Here is a 13,864-nt window from a genome sequence, read left to right as displayed (position 1 = left end):
TTTTGCTAGTTTACAAATAATGGTGGTGGTGGTGGGGGGGGGGGGGGGGGGGGTAATAAAAACAGAAGGGACCATCAACATTAGTGAAACCAATCCATAATTTTATCTCATTTAGTCCTCTATAATGTCAAACAGACACACATAACAAATATCTGAGAAAAGGAAACCAAGACCAGAAATTGCAATGATACTGTACATAATCTTCCCTAAAGGGCTACCTGCTATATAGTTTTTGGAAATAATGTCCGTAAGTAATTATATTAACACCTTATCATAAATATGTTAATCGTATTCTTTAATCCAGTTTTCACAAAAAAATGCTATTGAAAAAGTGCCAAAAACAGGTTTTCCGGCATTTTTTTTTAGTTTTTCCCTCTGGAATTTCACATCTCTACATGTCAGAGAACAACACAGGGACTGTTTGTCTCAAGTGACACAAGCAGCAAACATTTTTGGCATGTCTGAACATAACTTCACTTACAACACACTTGCTACTACTGAATTATTCTGTTCTGTAAAGTAAAGAGAAGAGAATCTGCCTAGATTGTTTAAATAATGTACAGTTGGCAGGTTGTACAATTCTACACCCACAATGGGTAAAAACTAGGCGCTTAAGCACTTGTCTCAGTAGAAATTTCCTTCTTTTGGCAGAAACCTCTTCTGCCAGATGAGCTCAGAAATCTGCCAAAGTAATTATTTGCCAACAGAACTGTTCTCCTAGTTAAGATGTTTTGACATAAGGGCCAAAAGTGGTGGGGAGCGGTGGTTGAAAGGGCAGGGTGAGAAAGGAGCCAAATTATCCTGGACTGAAACTTCTTACCACCCAATGACACAGCCGTAACTCTGCAACAAAGTTGGGCGAGAGTGAGAATAGTCCTAAATAATTTCCAAGATCATCAGATTGGGAGTGGCATGGATCTAATAAAGCAGTGGTTCTCAACCTGCGGGTCCCCAGATGTTTTGGCCTTCAACTCCCAGAAATCCTAATAGCTGGTAAACTGGCTGGGATTTCTGGGAGTTGTAGGCCAAAACATCTGGGGACCCACAGGTTGAGAACCACTGTAATAAAGCAGATCCAGAGGTTGCTCAGCTGGTCCTTGGACACCTTGGCTGGTGAGAATGATTCTTTTTGAAAGAGCACTGATGGCCAGCCAGTAGAGCTAAAGCTCAGGACCAATGAAGATGTGTCCTTAACTTTCATAGAATCAAAGAATCATAGAAGTTGGAAGAGACCTCATGGGCCATCCAGTCCAACCCCCTGCCAAGAAGCAGGAAAATTGTATTCAAAGCACCCCCAACAGATGGCCATCCAGCCTCTGTTTAAAAGCTTCCAAAAAGGATCCTCTACCACACTCCGGGGCAGATAGTTCCACTGCTGAACAGCTCTCACATTCAGGAAGTTCTTCCTAATGTTCAGATGGAATCCCCTTTCTTTTAGTTTGAAGCCATTGTTCCGCGTCCTACTCTCCAGGGTAGCAGAAAACAAGTTCACTCCCTCCTCCCTGTGACTTCCTCTCACATGTTTATACATGGCTATCATGTCTCCTCTCAGCCTTCTCTTCTTCAGGCTAAACATGCCCAGCTCTTTAAGCCGCTCTTCATAGGGCCTGTTCTCCAGACCCTTGATCATTTTAGTCGCCCTCCTCTGTACATATTCCAGGTTGTCAATATCTCTCTTCAATTGCGGTGCCCAGAATTGGACACAATGTCCTGAACTCTTACATGGCTTGGTTTTGGTGCTAGTTCTTAAAAAAGACTACCTGTGGAACCTATGCAGCTGTAGCACAAGGCCAGATTATACTGGGCTGTTTTTGTAGTGTTTGTTTTAAGTGGAAGGAATACAACTTGTTCATTATTATTGTTTTATTGTGTGTATTTTTAGCATGCATTGTGCTGATTATGGTTGGGTTGATCATTCTGACTGTGGTGATTCCAGTAATCATTGAGGATTGTGCTGATTATGGATGGTTTGTTTTGTGCTGATTATGTTTTATTTGAGCTTTCCTCTGTTTGTTCTATCCTCCTCCTCTGGACTGGTGTCACAGGGTGAGGGCTTTAAACCTTTGCCCTTGCCGCCTACTGTTTTCTCAGGGCCAAAATCTTCCACGCTCCCATGACAAATAGCAGGAATAGGGGAAGTGATCTGGATTGGAATCATGTAAGGAATAATGGATTAAAGACACTCTCTACTATCCTACAGTGCGGATCCAATTTACCCCCTATGTTTTTGTTACAGTAGAATCTCGCTTAACCAATTTTGCTCATCCAACATTCTGTGTTTGCCTCAGATCCACAACTTTTTCAATACATTGCAGTGTTTTGGTGCTAAATTTGTAAATACAGTAATTACTACATAACGTTACCATATATTGAACTGCTTTTTCTGTTGATTTGTTGTGAAACATCATGTTTTGGTGCTTAATTTGTAAAATCATAACGTAATTTGGTGTTTAATAGGCTTTTCCTTAATCCCTCCTTATTATCCAAAATGTTCATTTATCCAACGTTTGTTTATGTTGGATAAGTGAGACTCTACTGTATTCACTAAACAAAATCATACAGAAGCAAATTGAATAGTTAGAATCACACATAATTTGGCCCTATGGCTGATGCTCTGTCTATATGTCTGTATCAAAATAGTGTTTTTTAAAAGTCATATGTATCTGTTTATAAAAACAGGGACATGGCCCTTAAAGCAACCTTGATTACTGAAGGGAGGATATGGGGGTATTGACAAGCTGTGTTGGCATGTTTCCCATCTTTTTGGCTGTTCAGATTTTCTACATAAATACAGGACTTTATCACATGAGGTAGGAAAACTGGTGTTGCAGCTGGGCCATCACTACATCACACCTTGTGTATCCAGTGACTGGTTTCTCTCCTCCCGCCATGATTTTCCCATTCTGTGGTGGTGCAATTGGTAAAACCGTTGAGCTGCAGAACTTGCTGACTGGAAGATTAGTGGTTTGAATCCACAGGATGGGGTGAGCTTCCATTGTTAGCCCCAACTCCTGCCAACCTAGCAGTTTGAAAACATGGAAATGTGAGTAGATCAATAGGTACCACCTTGGGGGGAAAGTAAACAGTGCTCCATGCAGTCATGCTGGCCACATGACCTAGGAGGTGTCTATGGGCAATGCAGGGACTTTGACTTAGAAATGGAGATGAGCACCACTCCACAGAGCCAGAGATAAGCACCACCCACAAAAGCCAGAGATGAAGGGGAGGCCTTTACCTTTATCTGTATGTATCTGTGTTTCATTATTTTGAGGCATTGAATGTTTGCCTTGTGTCTGTATATGCTGAAATCCACCCTGAGTCCCCTCAATATAAGTTGTTGTTGTTGTTCCTAGCTATCAATGAGTAAAATTGTTTGGTAGCTCCCAATCCCACAATGTTCCTGTCTACTACCTCAGTGCAATGAGTCCCTTTCACTTCTGTGCCAGCATACTGACAATGACATGATGTCAGCGGATGGATTCCCCTCCTCTCTTCCTTGCTATGTCCAGGCTATCCTTTCTTATTTTATATACATCTTTATCTTTGTTTGATTTTCATCCCTTTCATTTTTTGGGAAGGTGGGCTAGGGTGAAAACAGATGATCCAAGAGACCAGGGGATTTCAGAGATGCTAAAAAAAGTCTTAGGGGTCAGAAAGCTATATATGCTAGCCTCTGATTTAGGATTCTTTCACATTACACAATTCTAACACTCTGATCCCACTTCTGACAGCCATAGCTGCAGCCTATGAAAAACCAAGAGTTTGCAATTTGGAGATACACTAGAACTCTCTAGTACCCTTCCCTAAGCAGCAAATATCAGGATTCCATATGGTTCATTCATGGGAATTAACACGGAAACCACAGCACTAGAACTGTGTAGTGTCAATGTTTTGGGCTTCCAAAGAATCACATATTCCTTCTTCATGCTGTAAAAGAAACTTGTACAAAAGGAAAACTCTGGAATGATAGCCTGAAGAAAGGGCCTGATGGATCCCTCCTTTTGCATGAAACAAAAGCACCAATTTGAAAGCAAGTGAGAGCAACTCACAGAAAATTTGAGGTCACCTTACTGTACTGTAGGAAGATAAATATGCAGCTGAAGAGCATGTGAAAATCCCCAGAGGCGATGGAGATTTACTGTGCATTCCCAAAAATGTTTGAAGTATAACCACATAGATTTACTCAAGGATACATTTAAATAGATAAATAAATCTTGAGAGCTTATGATCAAGAAATTAATTTGGGAAAATCCTTAACAGAAATGTTCTATCTGCATAGAGGTTTTCCATATTTCAGCACTAAAAAAATGGAGCAGAACTCTTAAAACAATGTATATACAGCTCACAATGGGCAACTAGAACCAACAAGGTGTAGTTGTTTGAGAATCGGACTAGGACTTCAGGTGACCAGGGTTTACTTTGCCATGGAAATTCACTGCTGACTTTGGGCAAGTCACACACTCTCAGCTCCTGAGGAAGGCAATGGCATATCCCCTTTGAGTAAGTCTTCCCAAGGTTTGACTCAGGATCACCATAAGTCAGAAATAACCTGAAGGCACATAGCAACATGACTTTGTCTCCCAAAGTGTTGGGAAGTAAATGTTTGAAAAAAGTAAAGAAACACAAAGCTAGATGTTCATGGAATGAGACCAAAAGGTACAAAATAAGGGGGGAAATGTATTAATAGATATAAGCAAGTTAAAATCAACATCACATATGACCTGTAGGCTCTATCATCAAGCTAAACCACATGGCAGCTATTGATCCACAATACCCTTGCAGGATAAATAGAGAAAAAGTTGGATGAAGATCTTAAAGAAGGTTCTAAGTCAAGGGTCCCCAAACTAAGGCCTGCGGTCCACATGTGGCCCTTCAAGATAATTTACCCGCCCCTGCCCCTCACCATAAATTTTAGACTTAGGGTCACTCTAAGTCAGAAACGAAGGCACACAACAACAGCAACAACCCTAATTAACTTGACTATCTCACTAGCCAAAAGCAGGCCTACACTTTCCACTGAAATACTGGTAAATTTATGTTGGTTAAAATTATTCTTCATTTAAATATTGTATTGTTCATTCATGGGTCCCCCCCCCCCCCCCCACACACACTATAAATAAGGTATGTGCAGCATGCATAGGAATGTTTTTTTCAAACTAATGTCCAAAGTTCTCTCTTGTTATGTGAATTTTGGCTTTCTCCCCCAATGCAGGTCCTGGTAGAAGCATCTCTACTCCATCTGCAGTCTTTCAAGAGCCTCCCTTTGTCCCTTTGCCTTTCTCCCGTTTTCCAGATTGCAAACATTGAAAATCACTTACACCATCACTTCCTTTGATGCTTTTTCTATTTCCTGCCTGTTCTTTTCCAAGGCCTTTGCTGCTTCCACCACACATTTATAGGTTTTTCTCTTTGCATTCTCCTTCCATAAGATTAAATCAGTTTGACCAGATGCAGCCTGAGGCCTCTCTGACATTGAGGCCAATTACTTTTTGAAATTCCACCATTACAGTCCAACCAAAAAATTCCATTTTGCCATTCAATATAGATTATTTCCTGTTCCATTACAGACTGTTGCCTACTTACCCCAGATTCAGAAGGATCTGGCAACCAACCTAGCTCATTCTGGGCAGTACTCGTATCAAGAAGATTCACTGGAACAAAAATACAAAGAGAGATTAGAGGGACAAGTGCCAGAAATGTGTCAAAGTCTTAAGTGCTGAGATGACAGAAGAACATACAAGATCAACCAAGTTTGGTGTTTTTGTCAATAGCTGTAATGTAATTCAGAATCAGAATACAAGCTGAAGGGCAGCCTCCTACTTGCTATAAGCCTCAAGGTTATTAGCATATTCATAGCCTTGGCTGTTGAAGGAAGGATATTATCCCCTCTGCTCTAGGTCCATGGCTTGCTATAGGGAAGCAGTTTTGCCATCACTTATACATGGGCAACCGAAAGTTATATTCTAAAATAAGAGATGCAGAAGTAATGTCTAAAAGTAACAAGGAATATTGACTGACAAATAGACAATATCAATATGGTGAGATCATGATAAGGGGTGTCACAGATTACACAACTTGACTTTGCTTGCTTGACAGGATGGACCCTTCCTTTGAGCTCCCTTTGCACCTCTTCCCATTTGCTATGGAAGATCTTCCACACATCTTCAGTACATTTGGCAGGCATGCATGCCTTGGGTAGTAGTGGGGATGGAAAATATTTTTCCCATACAGCATGTGTTGTTTTGAAGAATAATACAGTAGAGTACAATGAGCCCTCCACATTCACTGGGGTTAAGGGTTGGGAAAATAGGACATCTGTGGAAGTGAAAAACTGAGGGAACACCTCTCTAGGAATTTCTAGATCCTCCAACTCAACTTTATGGCCAACTTGTAATGGATGCTGACCATAGAATCCCACTAGGGCCGCCTCTGATTTTATCCCAACAAGATGTTAGAAGGTCAGCTGATTGATGTGATGGAATGTCATATAGACATTTAATGGACATTTGCCACATCAGTGTGAGTTTTGAAACATGCATTTAATCAAAGATATTGTATCAGTTGAAATCATTGAATTACTGCTATATATTTGTTCCTTACAAGAAAATGAATATTGCCATTAATTGTCTATGACTGCAACATGCCAACCAGCCCAAAATAAACCTAACATTATCTGGGACTTAATAGGGAAAGAAAAATGACACCATAGCTAAGAGCCCTCTTTCCACATAGGAGTCACATCTCGCAAAAGGATGACGTGACAGGGACAAATTACCAGAACAACAAATCAATTAGTGTCGCCTCAGGGAAGGAAGTAGAAGTAGGAATGAGAGGCCAACAAAGATCATGTGAAATATCTTAGAAAGATAAAATATGTGTTTTAACACAAATTTTGTATCCCACTTTGTTCATTACAATGAATCCACAATTTCTTCCACTCTGTCTCTAAAGGTCAATCTACACTGTAGAATTAATGCAGATTGACACCACTATAGCTGCCATGGCTGAATGCTATGGAATGATAGAAGCTGTAGTTTAACAAGATCGTTAATCTTCTCTACCAAAGAGTAGTGGAGCTTCCCAAACTACATCTATCATGGTTCCATATCATTGAACCATGTCAGTTAAAATGTGAAACTGCGTCAGTTCTACAGTGCAGATGCATACTTAGTTAAGCTTATATCCAGATAAGCTTCCAGGTCTTGTTCTGGATTGGTGCAAACGTAAGACTGGTCAGGGGACCAAAAATGCCGTATGGCGGATGCACTGCTTCTTCTTTGTCCTTTGTGTGGGCTTTCTCTCTCTAGTTTTGGTGCCATGACTATGGTTGACTTGGCAGCTACTCCTAATCACAACCAGCTCCAAACCAGTTTGCAATCATGATTAGAAAAGAGTGTGCCAGATGCGGTTTGGGCAGTCCAGCAATTATAGCAGAACTCCGTTTCCCTAAGTTCATCCCATAGAAAGGCTGTGACATTTAAAGACCCATAGCTATGTAGATGAAACTAATTGTGGCTGAGGGCTGCTCCTACTCTTCTGCTGCCTCTTCCCACGGCTCATCTTTTAACCATCCACCCTCCTTACCTTACTGGCCATAGGATGAGATCTCTTTTTTCTTTATTTTTGCTTCCTGGTTCTTTCCCATCCTTATCTCTCCCCCCCCCCCCCCTTTGAATTCTGTACTTGTCATCTGTTTTCCCATCTTAATGTAAACTTTGCCATTAATTACCTTTGGCCTTCCCCTAGTAACCTATGGATGTGAGAGCTGGACCATAGGGAAAGCTAAGTGAAGGAAGATAATGGCTTTTGAACTGTGGTGTTGGAGGAAAGTTCTGAGAGTGCCTTGGACTGCGAGAAGATCCAACCAGTCCATATTTTAGGAAATAAAACCTGACTGCTCATTGGAGGGAAGGATAGTAGAGGCTAAGATGAAGTATTTTGGACACATAATGAGAAGGCAGGAAAGCTTAGAGAAGACAATTATGCTGGGGAAAATGGAAGGAAAAAGGAAGAAGGGCCAACCAAGGGCAAGATGGATGGATGCTATCCTTGAAGTGACTGGCTTGACCTTGAAGGAGATGGGGGTGGCCACGGCTGACAGGGAGCTCTGGCGTGGGCTGGTCCATGAGGTCACGAAGAGTCGGAAGCGACTGAACGAATGAACAACAATAAACCTTTGGCCTCGATTGTCCCGCTTGTGTACAGATCTTGATTTGTGCTTTCATTTTTTGCTTCTCTTCACCCTCAACTCTTCTATCCCTTTTCCTGAATCATGTTGGTTACTATTCAGTGACTTTTCCTTTGGTTTTTTACCTGTTATTCTCTTTTTTTGCACTCCTTTAATGCATTCTTTAGCATATACTCAGTGACCATACTCTGGACTTTGCTCCTTTTTTTAACCCTGTCCTTTTCTTAAGACTTCCTTTGGTTAAGCTTTGCTTTGCATAATCAGAGGATCCTGCCTCATGCAAACTACCAAAGGGCTGTAAATGTCTGACACCCTCACAATTTGTATGCATGTCTGGAACTAAGATTGTCAGCCATGGGTTCTTGCAAGCCTAGGGTTTCATGGGAAATTGTGATGAGGTGAGGTGCTTTTATTGATATTTTGATGTAATCATTTTTAAGCAAAGCCATCCTGGCAGCTGGAAATTCTTTCAAACCTTCTCAGGCCCGTAGCCAGGATTTCGTTTCGGGGGGGGGGGCTAAAAAATTTTCAGGGGGGGTTTCGGGGGGGGGGGCTGAGTTTCGGGGGGGGGCTGAGTCTGAGTGAAAGAGGGTCTAGCCTAGCAAATCTTTTGTATCATTACCCCAATACCCCCATACATATGGGATATATTGAGAATGGTGATCAAATCATGATATTAATAGACATAACAGTTTAAATAATGCACCAGTAAGGCCTTTTCGCGAATCACCATGAGAATTTCGGGGGGGGCTGAAGCCCCCCGAGCCCCCCCCCCCCCCCCCCTGGCTACATGCCTGAACCTTCTATCAGGATAAAACAGCTAAGAAAGTCTGGTCTGGAAAATGGGAGTTTGGAGGGGAGAGGCAGACAAGCACCACATATAATTGAGTATAAGCCGATCTGACTATAAGCTGAGGCACCTAATTTTACTACAAAAAAACTGGGAAAACGTATTGACTTGAGTATAAACCGAGGGTGGGAAATACAGCAGCTACTAGTAAATTGCAAAATAAAAATTGATACCAATACAATCATATTAATTGAGGCATCTGATGGTTAAATGTTTTTGAATATTTACATAAAACTGTAATTTAAGATAAGACTGTCCAACTCTGATTAAACCATTATTCTAACCTTCTTCGATGTAAATGTGTTTATGTATCCTTCCAATAATAATAAAGAGAGTAAAATAACAAATGTAATAAAAATAATAAATCACCTTGACTCGAATATAAGCCGAGGGGCTTTTTCAGGCCAAAAAAAGGACTGAAAAACTGGGCTTATACTCAAGTATATATACAGTAAGTGCTTTTGAAAGAGAATGGATTTCCCTTTCCCCCCCCCCCCCCTCCCTCAAACCATATTACTTCCACCGAAAGTAGACTATAGTGTCGCCATGGAAGACCTAGAGATTCCTAGAAAGAATACCCCTCAACCTCTGCAAAAAGTGATCATGGTGAACGGGAGGACCTAAAGATTCCTAAGGTGGTGTTTGTCCAGGTTAAAAAAAAATGGGGGGAGGGTATTTGTGATTTTTCTATTCTTGCAGGAGTCCTGCAAACCTGATCCCAGAGAATCAGGTTTGTCTGTCTGCAATTATTTTTTTCATTCTTTCTCCCTTAAGGGACTTATTCCGGATAGCCTGCATTTGATGATAATCCTCCAGAAACTGATTAATGGGATAGTTATCACCTTTATTGCTTTTATATACTTGGATACAGAATTAATAATATCTCCATCTTAACTATCATTAAAAATCTTTTTCTGTTAAAATTATCATGGGACAGTTTAGGATTAACCCTGCCCACCTATCTGGATCCATGATTAATCACATACAAAAATTAGAAAAATGTTCTATACTTGTTTACAGAATAATAGTCATATTACTCCATGGGGGTGGGCAGGAGGAGTTTAATAGCATCTTAAAAACTAATAAATGTTTAATAACATAAACTTTATGGAGTAGGGTCTGTTTAATCAGATGTCTGAAGTACTATCCTTAAATGTGTCATTCTACCTTCTTGGGTTTTAATACAGACAATTATTTCTCTTCCCCCTATAAATATTTTATAGATTTATTTATTAGTAGATTGTTGTATTATCACGAATTATTGCAGTTGTGGGTGGCTACAATTAACCTTTAATTTATGAGTCACAGGCTGTGCGTGTAGCATTTCATTATCAAGCAGCCTCTGTTTACATTTCCTTTTTCTACATCCATGTAGAGGATAACAAATCTTCAAACATCTGATGAAGCTGAATTGATATTACTGAACTAATGATCTCAGCAGATAGAATCTTAGGACCTCATCACGTTACTGATTTCTAGCATCCTAGGACACTTGCAGCATGCTGGGAGGATGGAGCCTGCTCGATGCAATCAGACTACGAACATCTATTTGATTTCCGATGGAGCTCTGTCCTTTTAGTGTGCTGCAAGTCTCCTAGGACACTGAAAAGAGAACAGGGGAGGCTTCTCGTGTTCTCATAGAGTATAATGGGGCTAGCGCAGGGAGAAGAAGGGGATGAGTAAGTTGATGATGAGGGTGATGTGGGGCAACCTGTTGTAAATTAGATCTCAATGGGATTAGTTCTATAGCGTTAAAGGGATACTTTCCAGCCTCTTTTTACAGTTATCTACAGAAGGAGGCACCGGCCCAGCTCTTTAGGTAATTGGTTCCACCGCCAAACTGCTTGTAGTGTCAAGAAGTTTCTTCTAATTTTAAATCTAAAACTACCTTTCTATAACTTAAAACCATTTGACCTCGGGTACATCTACACAGACCATTTAGTGCAGTTGGAAGGACACTTGACAGCATGGTGTTTATATAACACACACTGTGAATGCACACCATAGCACGCTTTATCAGCTTTAAACGGAGACAACCAAAGCCAAGGAATGATTTGAAAACAAGCCTTTAATGTGCACCAGCATGTTCTAGTGAAGTGGTTCTCAACCTGTGGGTCCTCAGGTGTTTTGGCCTACAACTCTCAGAAATCCCAGCCAGTTTACCAGGATTTCTAGGAGTTGAAGGCCAAAATATCTGGGGACCCACAGGTTGAAAACCACTGTTCTAGTGGCAAAAGCAATTAAGGGATGGGGGAAGTCTGGTGGTCCTCTAATGTGTGTTGTAGAGGGGGAGTTGAAAAAAAATCTCTATGATAGAAAATATGTATTCTGGAACTGGTCAAGGCCAGCCTTATGCTATGTGTAAACTCCATCCAGGTCTCAAACCAGGTCCAGGATTTCCTGTCTAATCACCCACACACTGAAACAGCTTTCTTTTCTGCTGATTTCACACAGTCTAAGTGGACAGTGTAGATGTGTCCCTACTTCTATCCTCTAAAGCAGCAGAGAACAGGCCTGTCCCTTAATTTTTCTCTGACAGCCCTTTAGGCATTTTAAAAATGTGATTATTTCACCTCTCAATCTTCTGTTCAACAAGTTGAACATGCCCAGCTCCTTCCGCCTTTCCTTTTTCCCCCATACCTCTTTTCATCTTCTTGTCTTTCTCTGAATCTGCTCCAACTTGTCTATATCCTTCTTAAAATCAGGTGCCCAAAACTGAACACAATACTCCAGATGAGTCCTGATCAGCACCAAATAAACTGAGCCTCTTATTTCCCTTGACTTGGAAATTATGCTTCTTTTCAGTTTGGGCGTCCTCTTGGATTCTTCGCTTACACTTGAGGCTCAGGTGTCGGCGGTATCCGGGAGGGCCTTTGCACAACTGAGACTTGTGCGCCAACTGCGACCATACCTCGTGAAGGCTGATCTGGCTGGGGTGGTCCATGCCTTGGTCACCTCTAGAATGGATTACTGCAATGCGCTCTACGTGGGGCTGCCCTTGAAGACGGCTCGGAAACTTCAATTGGTCCAGCGGGCAGCAGCCAGGATGCTAACCGGGGCTCATTATCAAGAGAGGTCTACCCCTCTGTTTAAGGAGCTCCATTGGCTGCCATTCATTTTCCGAGCCCAATTCAAGGTGCAGGTGCTTACCTACAAAGCCCTAAACGGTTTGGGACAACCCTACCTGCGTGACCGCATCACCATCTACGAACCCACACGCTCGTTACGGTCATCTGGAGAGGCCCTGCTCGTGATCCCACCCACGTCGCAAGCGCGCTTGGTGGGGACACGGGACAGGGCCTTTTCTGTGGCGGCCCCCCGACTTTGGAACGCCCTCCCAAAAGATCTCAGACAGGCCCCCACTCTAGCCGTTTTCAGAAGGAATTTAAAAACTTGGCTGTTCCGTTGTGCCTTCCCTGACTAGGAATCCCCACCCCAAGTCCTAGTAGCACCTTAGCATAACTAATTGTCGCTGCACACCGCACTTTTAACCTTACTGCCTCCTGCCATTTCAGCACTTTTAACCCTTGTACCCCAGTGCGCCGGCCGAACCAGTTTTTAATAATGTCTTGATGTACTGCCATTGTCGTTATTTTGCTTATTGTTTGATTTGCTTAGTTATTGTGGAGTTATGTTATTTTGCTCATTGTTTGATTTGCTTGTTATTGTGATGTCACGTTCTTTATTGTATTGTGTTTTGAGGCTTCGGCCTGTGTAAGCCGCATCGAGTCCTCCGGGAGATGCTAGCGGGGTACAAATAAAGTTAATAATAATAATAATCATAATAATTTAATGCAGGCTAAATATATCACTCACCTTGCAGCATCACAATGCTGGTTTGTTATATTCATTGTATAATCAATAAAAACTCTCAAATTGTTTTCGTATGTGGTACTTCTGAGCCATATATCCTCCATCCTTTAAGTGTGCATTTGGTTTCTGTGCCCTAAATGTAGAATTTTGCATTTGTCTTTATTTAAATTAATTTTATTCATTTCTGCCCAATTTTCTAGTTTATTAAGATTTTTCTACAATCTGTTTCTGTCTTTGAATATGTTAGCCACCCATCATTTGCAAACTTGGTAAAGATTAAACTCTTAAGAATTCACTCCTCCTCATTATGTAAGTCATTCATACAAATGTTAAAGAGTCTGGGATTGAATACTGTGGCACTCCACTCCAGACCTCCTTCAAACAATTGATGACAACTCTTAGAATCATAGAATCAAAGAGTTGGAAGAGACCTCATGGACCATCCAGTCTAACCCCCTGCCAAGAAGCAGGAATATTGCATTCAAATCCCCCCTGACAGATGGCCATTCAGCCTCTGTTTAAAAGCTTCCAAAGAAGGAGCCTCCACCACACACCGGGGCAGAGAGTTCCACTGCTGAATGGCTCTCACAGTCAGGAAGTTCTTCCTCATGTTCAGATGGAATCTCCTCTCTTGTAGTTTGAAACAATTGTTCCACGTCCTAGTCTCCAGGGAAGCAGAAAACAAGCTTGCTCCCTCCTCCCTGTGGCTTCCTCTCACATATTTATACATGGCTATCATATCTCCTCCCAGCCATCTCTTCTTCAGGCTAAACGTGCCCAGCTCCTTAAGCCACTCCTCATAGGGCTTGTTCTCCAGGCCCTTTATCATTTTAGTCGCCCTCCTCTTTGGAGCAGTTTTCCAACCAGTTATGGATCCATTTATTCCAAATTCAACCCGTTTGCTAATCAAACTCTTATGCTGTAATGCTATGCTGTAATATAGATAAATGACATCTGCAGCATTCCCACCATCAATTAATGTCCTGATTGAGAAAAGATATGAGATTATTTTG

The 13,864-nt window shown here is 41.5% G+C and overlaps 1 protein-coding gene across 1 annotated transcript in view; it reads right to left on the bottom strand.

The window, feature by feature from the left end:
- The window catches only part of EPHA1 (EPH receptor A1), a 137,941-nt gene that overhangs the window by 98,015 nt on the left and 26,062 nt on the right, over nucleotides 1-13,864 (bottom strand). The window contains exon 2 of the mRNA XM_067464846.1: nucleotides 5,584-5,651. Within this exon, the coding sequence (XP_067320947.1) occupies nucleotides 5,584-5,651 (68 nt within the window). The remainder of the gene's footprint in view (nucleotides 1-5,583; nucleotides 5,652-13,864) is intronic.

The sequence above is a fragment of the Anolis sagrei genome, chromosome 2 (genome assembly GCF_037176765.1).
Source record: "Anolis sagrei isolate rAnoSag1 chromosome 2, rAnoSag1.mat, whole genome shotgun sequence".
Classification (NCBI taxonomy): domain Eukaryota; kingdom Metazoa; phylum Chordata; class Lepidosauria; order Squamata; family Dactyloidae; genus Anolis; species Anolis sagrei.
The sequence above is the reverse complement of the archived record's forward strand: the minus strand, read 5'-3'. Positions and strand labels throughout refer to the sequence as shown.